Here is a 19,473-nt window from a genome sequence, read left to right on the forward strand (position 1 = left end):
CGAGAAGAACTGAATTTTTTGTTTGTCGAGTTATGATTTGGAACACAATGCCCCTGAATAGTAGCAACATTCAAGAGGAATTGGATTAATATTTGGAAAGGAGAATAAAAGTGCTATTAAAGCAACAGAAGGCGGCAGTGGAATTACTTGGATGGATTTTTCAAAAGTGCAAGTGTGTAATGAGCTGAATAACCTCCTTAACTGTATTATTCCTTTTGAGTTTTATTCAAGCTCACTTCGCCAAAATCAGAATCAAACCCAAGACTGCTCAGTCTCCATATTGACAAGTTTCATTAACTAGATACTGAGAAACAAGGTTTTCTTTTTGTTGAAAATTATTTCAAAATAACTTTAATAACTTTAATTGAGCACAATTAAAGTTAATAAAAATGTGGCTGTCTTGAACTGTAAAAACTCAATCAGTGACGGATGGTAATTATAATATATTGAGTGAGATTATAGGGTGTGAGGTGCTGCTTTCTTTTTGAAGATATTTCATGCACTGCTATTGAATTGATTGAAAACTGCCAAATAAAAGCAAAATGTTACGGATTCTGGAAATCTGAAACAAACATGGAAAATGCCAGAGAAACTCAGCAGGTCTGGCAGCATCTGTGCAGAGACAGAGCATTTCAAGATAATGCCTTTCTTCAAGATATTTGGCAATTATGCACAAAATGCTATTGGTTCTGGAACTTAAAGCAATTTCTCAGTGTAGCAAAGTACTTGTGAGAGGAGTAGATATGGGATGGAGTACGGATTCCCAATTAGTAGGAACACCACTATTTAGAATCTAAGTAACTCAATGCCATTTGGTGAAATTTGCAGTGAGCCAAACCTAGACATATCATGGCACAAGAGTGATAATTTAGAAACAATAGAATGAGTTGCAAGGCAGATGTAAGAAGAATGCTGGCAGACTAAATTCAAAATAGGTTATTCTCCAAGGAAGAAAACATTCATTACAGATCTTGAATGGTATTGATACAAATTCATGCGGTGTAAGATGTTGGTAGTCATAGGCATTATGTGCCCAAAGGTCACAAAGCAATGATCTATAAAACAAGTAGGATGCTGAATTACATTATCAGAAATGCAGAGTACAAGTCTAGAAGTTATGCTGCAACTTGGCAAGCTCTGGTCACCCTTAATATGATCCCTACAGCAAAGGGACCTAGTATTGAAAACAGGATGAGAGTTAAAACAGCTGCTCCAATTTTAAAGATTTTACGTGTAGGGAAGGCTGGAGAAGCTTGGGTTTTTCATCCTCAAATGATGCCCAAGGGTTAATTTAATCAAAGTTGATAAAATATTAAATAGTGTTATAAAGGTTAATATAGAAAATAACTGAAGAGTGAGAAGATATCTGTTCAAACTTGTAAAAACAAAATTATTGCTATCTGGACTTTCCTCCCAAGCATTTCAATACAATGAACTTTCCCTTCATTAGTTAAAGCAAAGACCCTAGAATTATGTAAATGTCTGCAATGAATTCCTGAAATGCACTGTTTGGCCTTTCTCACCTGTGCTTTGAGGTGGTGAGCATGCATTAAAGACATGATATTCAAGTCATTCGATATACTTTTCAAACAGGCTAGAGTAGTCAGCTCTGGGATCGTGTAATCTCAATAAAGATAATTTGTGCAGTTGAAACTCTTGACCATGTTCTTGGACAGCAAACTTTTTATTCACTGGTATGTATGAAACATATTACCTTTGTATCTAAAAACATTTATCGGGAAGTCATTTGATACTTGGTTCCTATCCTTTTCCTTGTAACTGTGCACCATCAAATGAGAAATCCCCCCCTGCCCTGTCCTCTATGTGTAATTCACAAATTGGAGACAGAAACTTAATAGAACATAGAACAGCACAGAACAGGCCCTTCAGCCCACAATGTTGTGCCGATCATTGATCCCCATGTATGCACCCTCAAATTTCTGTGACCATATGCATGTCCAGCAGTCTCTTAAATGACCCCAATGACCTTGCTTCCACAACTACTGCTGGCAACGCATTCCATGCTCTCTCAACTCTGTGTAAAGAACCCGCCTCTGACATCCCCTCTATACTTTCCACCAACCAGCTTAAAACTATAACCCCTCGTGCTAGCCATTTCTGCCCTGGGAAATAGTCTCTGGCTATCAACTCTATCTATGCCTCTCATTATCTTGTATACCTCAATTAGGTCCCGCCTCCTCCTCCTCCTTTTCTCCAATGAAAAGAGACCGAGCTCAGTCAACCTCTCTTCATAAGATAAGCCCTCCAGTCCAGGCAGCATCCTGGTATACCTCCTCTGAACCCTCTCCAAAGCATCCACATCTTTCCCATAATAGGGCAACCAGAACTAGACGCAGTATTCCAAGTGCGGTCTAACCAAAGTTTTATAGAGCTGCAACAAGATCTCACGACTCTTAAACTCAATCCCCCTGTTAATGAAAGCCAAAACACCATACGCTTTCTTAACAACCCTGTCCACTTGGGTGGCCATTTTAAGGGATCTATGTATCTGCACACCAAGATCCCTCTGTTCCTCCACACTGCCAAGAATCCTATCCTTAGTCCTGTACTCAGCTTTCAAATTCGACCTTCCAAAATGCATCACCTTGCATTTATCCAGGTTGAACTCCATCTGCCACCTCTCAGCCCATCTCTGCATCCTGTCAATATCCTGCTGCAGCCTACAACAGCCCTCTATACTGTCAACGACACCTCCAACCTTTGTGTCGTCTGCAAACTTGCTGACCCATCCTTCAATCCCCTCATCCCAGTCATGAATAAAAATTACAAACAGTAGAGGCGCAAGGACAGAGCCCTGTGGAACCCCACTCACCACTGACTTCCAGGCAGAATATTTTCCTTCTACTACCACTCGCTGTCTTCTGTTGACCAGCTAATTCTGTATCCAGGCAGCTAAGTTCCCCTGTATCCCGTTCCTCCTGACTTCTGAATGAGCCTACCATGGGGAACCTTATCAAATGCTTTACTGAAGTCCATATACACCACATCCACAGCTCGACCCTCATCAACTTTTCTAGTCACGTCCTCAAAAAACTCTAAGGTTTGTAAGGCATGACCTACCCCTCACAAAGCCGTGTTGACTGTATTTGATCAAGCCATGCTCTTCCAGATGGTCATAAATCCTATCCCTCCCCTTAACTTACTCAATCAACTGAGCTGAAACACCATAATTTAAATGAAGACCTTCAAAAACAAACATCATACAAATTTGCACCTAAATTACCAACTGAGTCAGCTAGGATGGAAAACTTCAGTCCTAGAATGCATTTTCAGTTCGTGGCATCTTTCAGAATAATCAAAATCCAAAGAACAATGAGACAAATATGAACATATTTAACATAATCCTGGATTCTGGAAGAGAAAATACATTACAAGCGATGGTTGCTACGATGTAGGAAACAAATCTTTTCAGTAGATTTTTTTTAAAACTCACGTGTGAAATGTTGGTATTGCTAGCTAGGCTAGCATTTATTGTCTCTACCCAGTTGCCATTGAGAAGGTGATGGTGAGGAGCTACACTTAGGTGTGTTATCAGTAGACTCACAATATTAGCAAGGGAATTCCAGGATGTTGACTTGGTGACTGTGAAGGAATAGCATATCTTTCATCCAAGTTAGGTTGGTGAATAGCTTAGAAGGGAACCTGTTGGTGGTGGTGTTCCCATCTGCTGCCTTGTCCTTGTAGATGGAAGTGGTTGTGGGTTTGGGAGGTGCTTTATCAGGATGTTTGAATTTATTTGTAGGATATTGGGGCTTTAGAATGTCCTCAATAATGATTGTGTATTCTTGGAAAAGTCAGCCGCACCTTTATGCGATCGTTCTCACTCCTAAGTTCCATAAAAGTAGAACTCCAGTTTGTGTTCACTTTTAATTATAGAGTGCGTTGGGAGTTAATGGTGATAGATCTGTAGCTGTTGATACAAACCGGAAAGAATTGCGACCAGGTGAAATGAAACCTACGGTACTAAGTGGATATATTCCTGCAGGGCATATTCCGAAACCACTTGTGATGGCTGACTACATTGCGTGAGTATAAGTTTACAAATTTAAATTTTTGAACCCTGGATCCTGTCTGAATGGTGTTGACAGGTGGGGCTGCATACTGTATGTAATAAATAAAACTGAGACAGGTCAGGGGAGCTTTCTTTCTTTTGCACAGTTTCAGCTCTTTAACTGGGAGTGGGCAGGATGTGTTTGAATCTCAACGTGGCAGAATGTAAATTTGAATTTTTTTAAAAAAGTATTTGCCATTTAAAAAGGTAATCATTTTGAAAACCCACCTGGTTTACTAATGTCCTTTTTTTGTAGGGAAGGAAATTTCTCCATCCTTACCTGGTCTTGCCCACCTGTGACTTCAGACCCATAGTAATTTGGTTGATTCTGAATGCTGTAGTGAGCCACTTGTTGGATCAAAAGCGAGAAGTAGAGGAACAAGAAAGGAATCCTTTGAACCTGCTGTACCATTTGTTAGAGATAGTGGGAACTGCAGATGCTGGAGAATCCAAGATAATAAAATGTGAGGCTGGATGAACACAGCAGGCCAAGCAGCATCTCAGGAGCACAAAAGCTGACGTTTCGGGCCTAGACCCTCCTTCAGAGAGGGGGATGGGGTGAGGGTTCTGGAATAAATAGGGAGAGAGGGGGAGGCAGACTGAAGATGGAGAGAAAAGAAGATAGGTGGGGAGGTTGGGAGGGGATAGGTCAGTCCAGGGAAGACGGACAGGTCAAAGAGGTGGGATGAGGTTAGTAGGTAGGTAGATGGGGGTGCGGCTTGGGGTGGGAGGAAGGGATGGGTGAGAGGAAGAACAGGTTGGGGAGGCAGAGACAGGTTGGACTGGTTTTGGGATGCAGTGGGTGGAGGGGAAGAGCTGGGCTGGTTGTGTGGTGCAGTGGGGGGAGGGGACGAACTGGGCTGGTTTAGGGATGCGTTGAGGGAAGGGGAAATTTTGAAACTGGTGAAGTCCACATTGGTACCATTAGGCTGCAGGGTTCCCAGGCGGAATATGAGTTGCTGTTCCTGCAACCTTCGGGTGGCATCATTGTGGCACTGCAGGAGGCCCATGATGGACATGTCATCTAAAGAATGGGAGGGGGAGTGGAAATGGTTTTTTGTTATGGTCATGGCTGAAATTCCAACTCCGTAGTCTGTTCCTGATTTTTTTCCCATACGGTTTGATCCCTTTTGCCTGAAGTGTTATATCCAACTCCTCTTGAAATCAGACAATGTTTTCTGTGTTACTAATTTTACAGGCGCACCACTCTCTGGGTGAGGAAATGTCGTCTCATTCCAATATTAAATACTGCAGCCTATATTGTTAGACTGTAACTCTTGGTTCTGGATTCACTGGCCACAATATCCTTACTGCATCTAGCTTGTCTAGGTTTCTGTGCGATTCTATTCCCCCAGCCCTCAATTCTTCTGGTCTCCACTACATACAACCCTAACCAATTCTGTCTGTACCCATTGGTCAGACCTGCCATCCCAGGTAAACCTTTGGCGCTCCGTTTACAGCGAGAACATCCTTCCTTAAATAAGGAGACAAAAACTGCACTCAATATTTCAAGTGTTATCTCATCAAGGCTCTGTATAATTGCAGCAAAGCGTCCCTGTTCCTGTACACTCATCCTCTTGCTGTGAAGGCCAACGTGCTATTTGGTAACTTAACCATGCAGATCCATGGGCTGTTACCTCACATGACAACCAGTTTATGAGGATACCCAGGTCCTGTTGCATGTTCTCCTCTCTCCATTTATAACCATTCCACTAATAAGCCGCAAAAAGAGAGTTGCTGGAAAAGCTGAGCAGGTCTAGCAGCATCTGTGAAGGAGAAAACAGTTAACATTTTGGGTCTGGTGACCCTTCCTCAGAACCTTCTTCAGCTAATCAGCCTCCCTGTTTTTGCTACCCTAAGTAGATAGTTGCATATTTATCCACATTATAATGCATCTGTCACGCATTTACTTGTCCAAATCACACTGAAGCGTCTCTGCATCCTCCTCACAGGTCACTCTACCAACTAGCTTTGTATCATCTGCAAACTTCGAAGATCATACTTGTGATTTCCTTGCCTAATCATTAATAAATATTGGGAATAGCTGGGACCATAGCACTGATCCCTGTGCCATCCCACTCGTTGCTGCCTGCCACTCCAAGATTTATTTCTCCACTTTTGTTTTCTGTCTGCCAAACAGGTTTCTGTCCATCTCAATACACTATCCCAAATCCATGTGTTTTAAATTTACTCACACTTTGAAAGCCTTCCAGCAATCTAAATAGACCACATCCACTAGCTCCTGTCCTTCAACTCTTACTCATTATATACTCGAAGAATTCTAGTAGATTTGTCACGCATGATTTCCCTTTCATAAATCCATGCTGACTCTGTCCAGTCCTGCCACTGCTTTCCAGATGCTCAACTAATAATCTACTCTACAGTTTGGCCCTCTACCGACATCAGGCTGACAAGTCTATAATTCCTTGATTTATCTCTGCTTCTTTTCTTAAGTAGAGGGTTTATATTAGGTACGTGGACTATCAGCATTGACCCGGCATTGTTGACCCTGCAAAGTTCTCCTTAGCAACATCTAGGCACTTGCACCAAAATTTGGAACGCTGTCCCACAGGTTAGACAAGCAACGGTCTGATGTTACAAAAACAGAAATTGTTGGAAAACTCATTTCTGGCAGCACTTGTGGAGAGAAATCAGAGTTAATATTTTGGGTCCACTGATCCTCCTTCACAACTCCAGTTTTTCCAGCCATTTTAGTTTTTGTTTCTGATTTCCAGCATCTGTAGTTTTCAGGTTTTTTTTAAACAGTCTGACATCTGATTCTAAGTGTAACACTAAATCCAAGACATCACTATCACCATCCCTTGGTATGACCTGTTCTGTGAGCAGGATGGACCCAGTGGAAATGTCAGTTCAGTGGAATACAATCAGAAGGTAGTTGTCTGTTCAGTCCTCAACATGCATTTTATTTTCCATGGCATCAGGTCAAGTGTGAACAAGGAAACCACCTGCAGATTACTACCCACTTTGTCATCCAACCGTCCCAGTCTCCCTAACTAATGAATCAGTACTGCTCCACTTGAAACACCAGAATAACACTTGGACAAAGCACTGAAGGTGCCAAGGGGGCAGCCTGTACTCTGGATTGGGGACTTTAATGTTCATCACCAAGAGTGACTTAACAGTGCCATGACTTGCAGAGCCTGCAAGGGCATTGCCACTGGATTAAGTCTGTAGCAGGCAATCAGGGAAACAATAAGGAAATAACCAACTTAATCTCTTATTGCCAAAAAATTGTTGCAAATGTATCTGTCTGTCACAGCATTGATAAGTGATCAACGCACAGTAATTGTGAAGGCATGGTGTAAGCAATTGCTTTTTTATCACATCAAATTTTAGATAAATCCGATCTTATCATTAGCAGTCTCTATATTTCAAAACCAAATTTGAAAGAATACCGATTAAATTACAAGGAAATACCCCAAATTATGTTCTAAACTTGGCAAGAACGAGAAAGGAGTCCCCAAAAATCAAAATTAATGTAGTTTTCTTTTATTAATAGCCCTTGGGAATTGAGTTTTATTATTTTGGAAGCCCCTCCAAGATCCACATAGCTTGTGTGGATGAGAGCAGGGACTACATAATGTATGGGCAAATCAACCATAGTGCAGAGAGGGAGTGAAAAGGAATGTAGTTTTAGCGGTCAGTATCACTGGGGGAATAGACACTCTTGTGATCAAAGATGCGTCCCAATGACTGGGGCCAATATGAGGGAAATCTTGGGACAAGGTGTGATGAACTTGGAGCAGGAGGGGAAATGTTGTATCCACAGCCCAGCTAGAATTTATTTTAAAAAATTGCTGAAGGAGTAAGAGTTTTCTAAAATGAAAAGAAGAACCACAAAGTTGGTGAAATTTGGATTTCTACTTGATCCCTGAGCAAATCGACATGGGATAAATAGATAGTTGAGCTGAACCATGCATTCAGAGATTGTGAGAAATTGGTTTTGATTGATGGAGCACTGGCACTTGGGGGTGTGGCGGGGGAGGGTGGAGACGTTCTTTTGATCATATACTGTAAGGAACAGTGTCCTGGCAAATTGAATGACAAGGACTGTAAAAGGGGAGTGAGCAGAGATCAAGACATTTTGTTAGCGAGGTTCAAACCCACATCCTCTGAATATTAGCCAGGAGTTACTGGATTATAGTTCATTGACATTACCACTACATCACTGCCTCCTGTTTCTGACAGAGTAAGAAAAGATATCTGTAAAGTAAGAAGTCACATAGTTCAGATGAAGGGATTGTAGGAACTGCAGATGCTGGAGAATCTGAGATAACAAGGTGTATAGCTGGATGAACACAGCAGGCCAAGCAGCAGAGGAGCAGGAAGGCTGACGTTTTGTGCCTAGACCCTTCCTCACAAAATGATTTTCTTGTTATCTTAGTTCAGGTTGGTTTAAAAGACCAGGATAAAAGCTTGTCCATTTATTTAAGTTCTGATCCACTCAACTTATCTGACTACGGTACAAGCAGGAAATGGCTTAAAAAATGACTATCTGAATGCATGGAGCAAAGCAGTAAAATAGATGAACAAGTGGCAGAAATACATGTAAATGATTCAGGCCTGATTCTGATTACAGAACTGCTGTTGCAAGATTGCCAATGTTAGAAAATGTGTTCCAGGATGCAAAGCATCCTGAATGACAAAAGAGAAAGGGCAACACTCAGTAGATAGCTGATTTAAGGGCATGAGTGAGAAATGGACTTTCCAAGTTGAATCATTGTGGGTGGCAATGAAGAACAGCAAGAACCAACACTGCTGGTAGTGGTTTATTAGCCCGAAATCAACAATCGAGTACAGCATTAAACACCTAATGAAGGGAACCTTTAACTTTCATAAAGACTTGACCCATAAAAATTGCAATTGTTTCCCAGAATAAAGCTTGTAGAATGATTTTACAATAGTTTCCTAAAAGAATGTTGTAAACTCAATTAGGGATAAAGCTCAGATTTAGTATTGTTCAGAGTTAATAATGTCATAGTAAAGTACTGGAAATAGTAATAATGATTAAGTTAAACAAAAGTTTGAAAATAACACTCCCAGTAATCTTAACCGGTTGCATAGGCATGAGGTATTATTGGATAAATAGACTAAAATATACAATGGGAGACATTGATCAAACTATTCAATATGTTCATTTAAAATCTAATCCTAGATCCATTCAAAGCTTATATTAAAGTAAGCATTAGATTAAAAGAGACAGTGTGGGGAGGTGCTGGCCTCGTGGTATTGTCACTAGATTATTAACCTTGACATAATATTCTGGGGACCCAGATTCGAATCCCGCCACAGCAGATGGTGGAATTTGAATTCAATACATATCTGGAATGACCATGAATTCAGTGTTGATTGTCAGGAAAAACCCATCTGGTTCACTGATGTCCTTTTGATTCTAGACCCACAGCAATGTGGTTGACTCTTAACTGCCCTGTAGGGAATTACCAGTGGGCTATAAATGGCCAGCAATGCCCTCTTCCCATGAATGAATAAAAGGGGGGAAAAGTCTGAGTCTTATAAACAAGCAAAGGGCTACTGAAATGCTGATAAGGGAGAAATGGCCTTGAATGAGGTTTTTAAAGAGTTTTTACAATTATAAGGAAATTTTATAATTATAAGGAGAAAGGAAGTAGCTACTTTGTTCCTTAAAACAGAGATAGGAATGAGGAAATGTTAGACATCGAAAAGTTGTTTTGCATCTCCTCACATCAGAAGTCACAAATTGAATATCGGCAAGTGGGTAACCTCAGTGCTCTGAGCCAGGAAATTAAAATGCTAGAGAAACTAAAATGCACTAAGTCTCCAGAACCTGATAACCTACGCTCCAGAGTTAATGGACGTCCTAACCAATTTTTCACAATTCCCTACATTATGAATGGTTCCAGACAATTAGAAGTTAATAAATATATCACTGCTTTCAAGAATGGAGGGGGAAATAAAGTCACATCCCACCAGTTAGAGAATTCAAATCCAGTTTTAAACATTGCAGTCAAAATAATGCCAGTGATTTTTGTACAAGGTCAACTGGTTTGGCAATGGAAGGAAATCAGTCTTTGGCACCAGAGTCACATTTCATCCATATCCAGCAATATTCTTGAATCTTAACTTGCTGGATTACGTCCGAGAGAAGTACTTGTTGTATCAGAACCATTTAATTAAATAGGCTGGCCACTTCGCACCTTGCGACATCGAGGTTGTCAAATGCATGTTGTCCTTGGCTACCCAAGTGTCCAACATACTGAGAATTAAAAGCATGTTAATATGGTTCTTAATCTGAAATTGATTTGTGGTGGTATTCAATGAATAACTGCACCTAACTTCAGAGATGATTTAATCAGCATCTCTTCCCCACTTTAATGTATCCTGTTAGGAAGATTAAATACTTTATACAACAAATGAAACTGACATTTACAACTTACTTATGCTCATTCAGAATATCAAAATTATCTGTTAGTTGCTGACATGAGTTTGCCATTCACAGCGCTTTAAAAGGATGTGGTGGTGAATTTTTGAGTTTTCTCTTTTGTTTTAGTAAATATCCTTCTATTCGAACCCCTGAAGAACGTGAACGTTACAAAGCTGTATTTAATGACCAGCATGCAGAGTACAAAGAGCTTCATGCAGAAGTACAAACTGTTCTGAAAAAGTTCAGTGAAATGGATGCTATGATGAGCAGACTTCCTCAACATGCAGAGACCCAACAGGTTAGTGCACCGAGTCTGGTGAAATCTGACAAAATGTCTGATTTAATATCTTGGAAGATATTTAAGCTGAAGTGGGACCATGTGTCAGAAAATCTAAAGTGTTTGGTAGCTCTACAAGTGCAACTTTGTAGAGGTAACTGCAGCTTTGCCTTGTGAATTTGATTGAAATATTGGCTGCTACTGGAGGACATCGGTGACTGTGGGAAAGCAATGACCTAAAGGAATTAGACTGGACTGCCACTAGATTCTAGTAATATGCTGGGAACCCTGGTTCAAATCCTACAATGTCAAATGACAGAATTTGACTTTCAATATATAAAAACGAAACCTGGAATTAACAAGTAAGATGATGACCATTGTTGATCATCAGAAAAACCCATCTAATTCACTAATGACCTCCTAAGGAAGGAAACTATAGTCTTTGTAGGTCTGGATTCACGTTTAGGCCAGACCAGGTGATGTGTTTTGAGTTTTGACTTGCCATCTGGGTAATTAGGGATGAGCAATAGATATTTGCCTACCCAGCAGTGCCTTGATCTAGAAAGTGAGTAAACATGTGTTGCTGTTCCTCATAAATTTGGAGTTGCAATAACTTGTGCAAGGTCTGGCTTTCAGGTAAAGAACTAAATGGCTGCCTGGTTTGCAGATCCATATGACTATGAAAAGTTTGGTATTATTAGAATGACCGTTAACTCCTTGACCCAGATATCTCAAACATATTAATCATAATTTTTCTGTTGCTGGTTGAGATTTTGCACTGCTCAAGTTATCTGCGAAGAGTTGAAAATTATTAAAATCATTAGCCTTCAAGCAGTGTGACTATTTCAAATATTATTTGTTGGTTCTGAAACATCCTGAGGATCTGAAAAGTGTTGCATAAATTGCCTTCTTTCAAGATCATCAAAATGTAGACACGCATATATACTATATATCCCTTTTAAGTCCAAAACACGTAATTGCATATTCATCCAGTAGAGGGACCATATTTCTGGAGGTAATGCTGACCAAATTTACTTAGCTCCTGGTTGGGATGTATTAAAAAGTGGAAAAAGTTTTATATATTTTATTTAAAGAAAATAACAGATCCAATGATCATCTTTAAACAAACATCCTAAAACCTATATGATTATCAATATATGTGAGGATTTTTGTAAGAATTCAGAAATATATATTTCTGACAGCATGGTGGCACAGTGGTTAGCACTGCTGCTTCACAGCGCCAGAGATCCAGGTTCGATTCCTCTCTTGGGCATCTGTCTTGTGCAGTTTGCACATTCTCCCCATGTCTGCATGGGTTTCCTCCGGGTGCTCTGGATTCCCCCCTCAGTCTGAAGATGCGCAGGCTCAGTGGATTGCCATGCTGAATTTCCCGTAGTGTTCAGGGATGGGTCTGGGTGGGATGCTCTGAGGATCGTTGTAGACTTGTTGGGCTGAAGGGCCTGTTTCCACACTGTAGGGATTCTGAGTGTAAGTGATGTGAGTTAGTTCATTGTTCACTTAAAAAAAAATTCATGTGACACATGATGGAAGGAGTGAGAAGAGGAAAACAGTGCTGATTCAGTACTTCATTGTTTATGACAATTCAAAAGCTAAATTCTTAACTTCTACATTGCTTTAGTCGAGTGTTTTATTATGCACATTCTCTTCTTTGTTCTTGAATGTGGCTAGTAAGTCCAGCATTTGCTACTCATCCTTAATTGCCCTTTTAAGGTGGTGGAGAGCTTCCTTTTGGAACTGCTGTGGTCTTTGTGTTATCAATGTGCCCATAGTGCTGTTAGGTGGGAACTTTCTAGGATTTAATGACTCAGTGACATTAAAACAACTGTGTCATTTCAAGTCCGGATAGTGTGGTTTTGAGAAAACGTTGCAATGGAAATGTTCATATACGTACCTACTAGCCAAGTTCTGTATGGTGGAGGTTGTAGATTTGGAACGTCCTGTCAAGGAAGTTGTAGCTTTTCATGATGAAACTTAAAAAATTTTACTTGAAAATTCAGAAATCAGAAGGAATCATTTTTGGACTCTTATTGCTTAACTTTTCTTTATCTCTGCTAAATTACTTGATTCAAACAAAGGCAACTTGTTGATATAATAATTGACCTCTCTGCATGAATGAGGGAGGGAGCAAAATCAAGTGTGGTCCATACCACATTCCATTCTGTCTTGCTAGGAATTGTGCATGTTGTTTGTTTACTGGGGATAGAATTGATTTTGGCCCAGCCTCATGTTCTTGCTGGCTGCACTGACTCAAGAGGACCGTACATTGGCAAAATGCACACTTTGCACAATTCTAAGAATCTTATGTAATCAAAACAGTCTGAGTTATTTATTGCAATAAACCAGCAATCCTCATCTTGTGTAGTGCATGTTTGAACTTGACTGCAAATCTGGAATTCTAGGTCGTTTATGGTTTTGATTTAGCAAGATTTATTTTTGTTACTCTATTTGTGTACCAGCTTGCCCAACCGAGAAGTAACATTGAAGACCAACTGGAAGAATGTGCATATTAAAAAACTAGATAAAAACAATGGAGGAGTTAGCATTTGAATTGCCATACACAATTAAACACTGAAACAGCGTTGCTTTCCTCTTTTCACTCCTCCTTCCATCATCAGTTACTTTTTTTTTATTAAAAGATCAAATTGAAACTCAAAAGTGCCTTGGAGCTTACAAGTTTTAAGTGAACCAAATGTTGCCAATACTGAACAACAGTATTAAATCCAACTTGTCATTTCTATACAAGTAAGAAAAAAAACTAAAACTGCAATTTGCAAAAAAGGCCTTTGTATTATTTGAGAAAAATCTGCACATTTCCCTCTTGACTATTTTGAGAGTGAGTTTTCATTAGATCCAATTTCTTCCACAGTTGCTAGGATCGTTCTGGTACTTTTATCAAGAGGCCATTGAGTATAGTACCAGTCGAGCTCTAATTCAGCCACTGCACAGAGTGGGAGAGCATCCTTGGAGTGGCTTAATTTCACTGTCCATCCCTAAACCAAACCACCATTTGTATAAACTTTATAGGTTTTTTTTAAATGGAGGACTTCAGATCTGCAAACTTAAGGTTTTACAATTTTATTACTTCAAATGTGTTTAGAGGCAGAGAAGAATGTTTCTGTTTGCTAAAGAAAGCCTTTACAATGTGTAAATGTTCTATCATTGGGAATAAGCTTGAGTTTCATGTTTAATTGGGCACTTGGACATTCTGGATTAAGGTGTTATTAAGTATTTACATGTTTTCTAACTTTAGGAGTATGACAGGATCACAAAAGTTTTCCATGAATATCAGAAGAAAAAAAATGTAAGTAAAGAAGAAACATTTTTTCAGGAAGCTTGTCTGTTGTGAAATTGCATTTGATCTCACCTTGATGAGAACTGTGAATTTAGTGATGGTGATTGGAAATCCGTATATTGTAACTAAAATGTTCCATATCCTGGTGACTTGCTCCAGTGATGTCAGCAACATTCTGTTGCAAGGCATTTCTATCTATTTGAAAACAATTTATCATGCTGTTACCTCAATGTTAGGCATCATTGAATTTCCAGAAACAATCTTCATTTTGAATGATTTGAGTCTTTCTATACTTAAGTTTTGAAGGCTTGTGCAACTTTTACAAGCCCCATGTGTCCATCTGATTCAGTTAATCTGCTTCATTAGTGGTCAAAACCTTCATATTAGATGATGTAATACCTTGGCTGCCTGAATGTGGAGGTGATCATTGGTGAAAAATAAGTGAAAAACCAGCTCAGAGATAGTAAGAACTGTAGATGTTGGAGTCAGAGATAAGAGTGGAGCTGGAGGAACACACTAGGCCAGGCAGCATCTGAGGAGCAAGAAAAGTTGATGTTTCAGGTCGGGACCCTTCTTCAAAAAAAACATTTTCTGAAGAAGGGTCCCGACCCAAAACGTCAACTTTTCTTGCTCCACTGATGCTGCCTAGCCTGCTGTGTTCCTCCAGCTCCACACTGTGTTATCTATGAAATACCAATTCATACATGTTTAAGGGGTCAGTTAGTTCAGTTGGCTGCATGACTTTTGCAATGCAGAGTGGCTGAGGTTATTGTGAAAGTACCACCTTCTTGACATCAACATTGAACTGAGACATTGTGACCCTTCTACTGTCATCAGTCGTCTCTGTGAGCACTGAACTGTGGTCCTCTGGGACTGTGACAACTTCACCTATTACCTGATGCAAGTATGGTCAGTTTAGAATTCTGGACCATCTAATACCTATTGTATCAGAGGTAATTGGAACTGCAGGTGCTGGGTCGGATTGTCGACCGCACATCTGCCAATGTGGTATACTGTATCCATTGTACCCGGTGTGGCTTCCTCTACATTGGGGAAACCAAGCGCAGGCTTGGGGACTGCTTTGCAGAACGCCTCCGCTCGGTTCGCAATAAACAACTGCACCTCCCAATCGCGAACCATTTTAACTACCCCCTCCCATTCTTTAGATGACATGTCCATCATGGGCCTCCTGCAGTGCCACAACGATGCCACCTGAAGGTTGCAGGAACAGCAACTCGTATTCCGCTTGGGAACTCTGCAGCCTAATGGTATCAATGTGGACTTCACCAGCTTCAAAATCTCCCTGTCCCCCGCCACATCCCAAAACCGGCCCAGCTCATCCCCACCCCCCACTGCATCCCAAAACCAGCCCAGCCTGTCTCTGCCTCCCTAACCTGTTCTTCCTCTCACCCATCCCTTCGTCCCACCTCAAGCCGCACCTCCATTTCCTACCTACTAACCTCATCCCGCCTCCTTGACCTGTCCGTCTTCCCTGGACTGACCTATCCCCTCCCTACCTCCCCATCTATACTCTCCACTCCACCTGTCTTCTCCTCTATCCATCTTCAGTCCACCTCCCCCTCTCTCCCTATTTATTTCAGAACCCTCTCCTCATCCCCCCTCTGATGAAGGGTCTAGGCCCGAAAAGTCAGCTTTTGTGCTCCTGAGATGCTGCTTGGCCTGCTGTGTTCATCCAGCTCCACACTATGTCATCTAATACCTAAGCGGTTTGAAGAGGAATTTACCCTTTTTAAATTTTTGCCATTTTCATAAGATTACATGCATACTGGTTGTTGGATGTTGCCTATGCATAATGCTTCATACATCATAAGAATGCTGACTAAGCAGGGTTGATCTGATATTTTCCCACTCACCAAATTTTGTGTGTTTACAATTCTAAATTTGAAAGAACTGGAAAACTAAACTGTTATGAAAAAAATTATTTTTCTTCTGGAATGTTCTATTCTCAACTGTGGAATTCTGTGTTGAAGAAGCTGACTCCGGTAGAAAATGGTTATATCCAAACAATATATTTGTGTACAATGGTAACTTTTCTGTCTTTTGAAATGGATCACCATTATGCATGTTGAATTCAATTTGAGAAAACCCAGAATTCATAATATACTTCAAAATGTGCAATGCTCACTCTATAGCTTGGGTTTTTTAAAATTTAGTACATTAAGATTATAAACACAGCATCAGCACTGGATAATGTAATGCTTCCCATTTTTGCAGGATCCTACATTCCTGGAGAAAAAAGAACGCTGTGAATATTTGAAAAACAAACTCTCTCATATCAAACAGAGGATTCAAGAATACGACAAAGTCATGAATTGGAATGCTAACATGTAAAAGGTTTTGCAAAACCCCTCTACTGCAGGTTTTCTTCATAACTAAATGACAAAACTTGATTTATTTTGCTGTCTATTATTAATTAGAAAAACCCCCTCTGTTATTTTAAACTTTTCTCGAGGCTTGAAATTGGACTAAGTGGAACAAGGAACCAAATTTGGTTTCCTTTGCTCCCAATTTGGATTAGCCTTGCCTTGACACATATATATTTGTTCGAAATAGTAAATGTTTGTGCAAATTTTTGATATTTATCTTGTATACTAGTTAGAAATATTTTTATACGAACTATTTTGCATACCGTGTAAAGTTAACGAACCTTTTCATTCAATGCCTTATTTAGCCTACTGAATTCATTGAGTTCTGGAATTTGGATTCAGCTGGTATATATTAAATGCTGCAACTAAGTCTCCTCAGAAAAAATAGTACTTGTAACTGACTAGAAGAAAACGAATAAGCTTTGTGCAGATTTCCAGCTCACATGTAGCTTCATTTTAAAAGAATGAAACAGAATATGTTTCACTGAGGTGAGGTCAGATATGGTACAAAAATCTACTTTGTATAGCTGTCTTTTCACTCTGATCTAATATTACCAAACATAAGCCGTAAATATTCAGGCTCTGGAGATTTTGTAGGGAATAGCCATGAGGTTGATTCTTAAAATCAGAAGCTTTTAGTTAAAATTTGATGAATAGCAATAGAAATAAAAGATCTTGTAGAGATATATAGATGAATTGAAGAGTGAAGGCTAATCTAGACATGCTGCATGGGATACTAAAAAATGTTAAATAGGCTGAAATTGCAGAAGGAAACGTTTGAGCACAAGTCTGAGGTTGGCCTTTGAGCAATGCCCATTAATGCCTGTAATGAAAATTGTGGATTCATGAAGCAACAAGCCTTGGACTCTTTCAAGAGTCAGTTAGGTTACATGATTAAGGGTTAGATGGCCTGTCTCACCTGTATCTTGTGATCTGTTTTTAAAGTTGATTTCTTTTGTTACAACGCAATTTTCATATTCTACTTCTTAAGGTAACTTGTCCAGCACTTGAAATTTTATATCCGAGCCTATTTGAAAGCGTTGAAACTATAAAATTCATTTCTACTGACTTGAACCACATCATTGCAATTTATACACTATATTTTTAACAGTTGATTTAAGATAAAGGGATTTTTGTATTTTAGTGATGTTTTGTTCATGCAAGTTGAACATTATGTTTCTGATTTTTTGTATCTAGTTTGTAAAGCTGTGCCTCAGACTTCTTTTGCCTTTTCAACAAAATGTTCCTTCTAATACATTGGGGTTAAAAATCTACTGGTAACCATTTTATGCTATTCATGCCAAACTAACTATGGTTAACTAAAGCACATGTTTCCACAATAAACTTGAAAAATTTAAGAATTGTACTGTGACAAAATTTTGTAAATGGAATATTTTTAAATAATTGTGCAACATTGTAAATAAATTTTACATCAAGAATCTTTTGTTTTCTGATCACTGGTTATATCAACCTTTTGTGTATCTAGTCACATCTAATTTTTATGCTGTAGTCATTGTGCACGTGAAAATTTATCTTGTTAAGAAGTTCTGCTTTGTGCAAGAACTATGTGGATTTGTTCCTGTACAACAGTGTCATCTTCCAAACTTCACATTATCAAGTCATTATTATCCAACTCAAATTTAAGTCTGGACTTTCCTCCTAATTATCTCCTCTTTATTTCCAATTAACCTTTTTTTGTGTTCAGTTTCTGAAGTACATTTGTTTTGGCTGCCACTATAGACCAAAGCTGATCCCTATTTTCAGTTTAACTCTTTTGTTTTTAAACTTGTCTCCCCTCTGATATTCTGCTGTCCCAATTCCCTACCTCCAATCTCTCAGTATTCAACCATGATGCAACTTACCACAGGGCTCTTTGAGACACTTTTCGTACAAGCAACAAACCAAATTGCCCAATTCTGTGCTCTTGCTGACCACATGCTGTGTGTCTGCTAACATTGCTTTCCTTTTTAAACTCTCCCTTCCCACTGCTGATACTGTGGACTCTGCACTCCGGTTAGTTTTCATCATCTCATAAAGTATCTCCTTCTGGAATATCCTACATTTGTCAACTGAGTCATTACCACCTGGGAAAATATAGTGATGATTTTTAAATTTGTTCATGGGATGTGGATATCACTGGCTAAGCCAACATTTATTCCTGATTCCTAATTACATTTAAGAGTTAACTGATTTTTTTTTTATAAAACTGTAGGCATAAGACTGCAGATCCAGGTAAAGATGGCAGATTCCCATTGCTGAAGAGACATTAGTGAACCCAGCAGAAATAACAGTTAAGTAGTTATGTGGTCACCAATAGACTGGTTCTAATCCTTATTTTCAGTGAATTCAAATTTTCACCATTTACTACACTGATTGGATTGCTTGTTTCAACATTATTTTAGGGTTCTGGGTTACTAGTCCAGTGAGATTGCTACTATTCTGCCACCTCTTCAATTGCATTGACATCATGGCCTAATAGAAACCTGGCCTGGAGACGAATGACACTTTCTCCCCAAATGAAACCTTTTGATCTGGCTGTATTTTCTGTTGAAATTGTTGCAGTGGTGCTGTGACCTTTTATCACCTAGATTGCACTTTTGGTTTGAGTTCTTATTCCTCTGACATACTCTTCTCAGGCATCTTGCCTTATTTCCCTTGGTTACTACTGTAACTCAAAAATATTTTGGTTGAGGTATCCTCACTGCTTTTCCCTCCTTCAACCTCCATGAAAACTGCTTCTCATCCTCAGTAAATACAACTTCCTTTCATTTCTGTCTCCCCATTTAACCTCAAAGTAATCTGCCCTTCTAATTCCCTGAGCTAACCTGTTTGTACTTCTTGAGTGCAGGAATTACTGCCATCAGCTCCCCCATACACATGGGAATGGCTGGGACTTGGTTGCACATTGACTGAACCCTTGAAAAGGCCTGCATAATGTGCTTAGTGATTGTAGACACCCATTCCAAGGGACCATGAGTCAAACTGTGGGATGATGATGTA

The 19,473-nt window shown here is 39.6% G+C and overlaps 1 protein-coding gene across 1 annotated transcript in view; it reads left to right on the forward strand.

Moving 5' to 3' along the window:
* The window catches only part of marveld2b (MARVEL domain containing 2b), a 32,102-nt gene extending 14,226 nt beyond the window's left edge, over positions 1-17,876 (forward strand). The window contains exons 4-7 of the mRNA XM_059644787.1: positions 3,898-4,046; positions 10,623-10,794; positions 14,045-14,095; positions 16,322-17,876. Coding sequence (XP_059500770.1) covers positions 3,898-4,046; positions 10,623-10,794; positions 14,045-14,095; positions 16,322-16,438 — 489 coding nt within the window. The 3' untranslated portion in view covers positions 16,439-17,876. The remainder of the gene's footprint in view (positions 1-3,897; positions 4,047-10,622; positions 10,795-14,044; positions 14,096-16,321) is intronic.
* The last annotated feature ends 1,597 nt before the right edge of the window (positions 17,877-19,473 follow it).

This window comes from Stegostoma tigrinum, chromosome 3 (genome assembly GCF_030684315.1).
Source record: "Stegostoma tigrinum isolate sSteTig4 chromosome 3, sSteTig4.hap1, whole genome shotgun sequence".
NCBI classification, from domain to species: domain Eukaryota; kingdom Metazoa; phylum Chordata; class Chondrichthyes; order Orectolobiformes; family Stegostomatidae; genus Stegostoma; species Stegostoma tigrinum.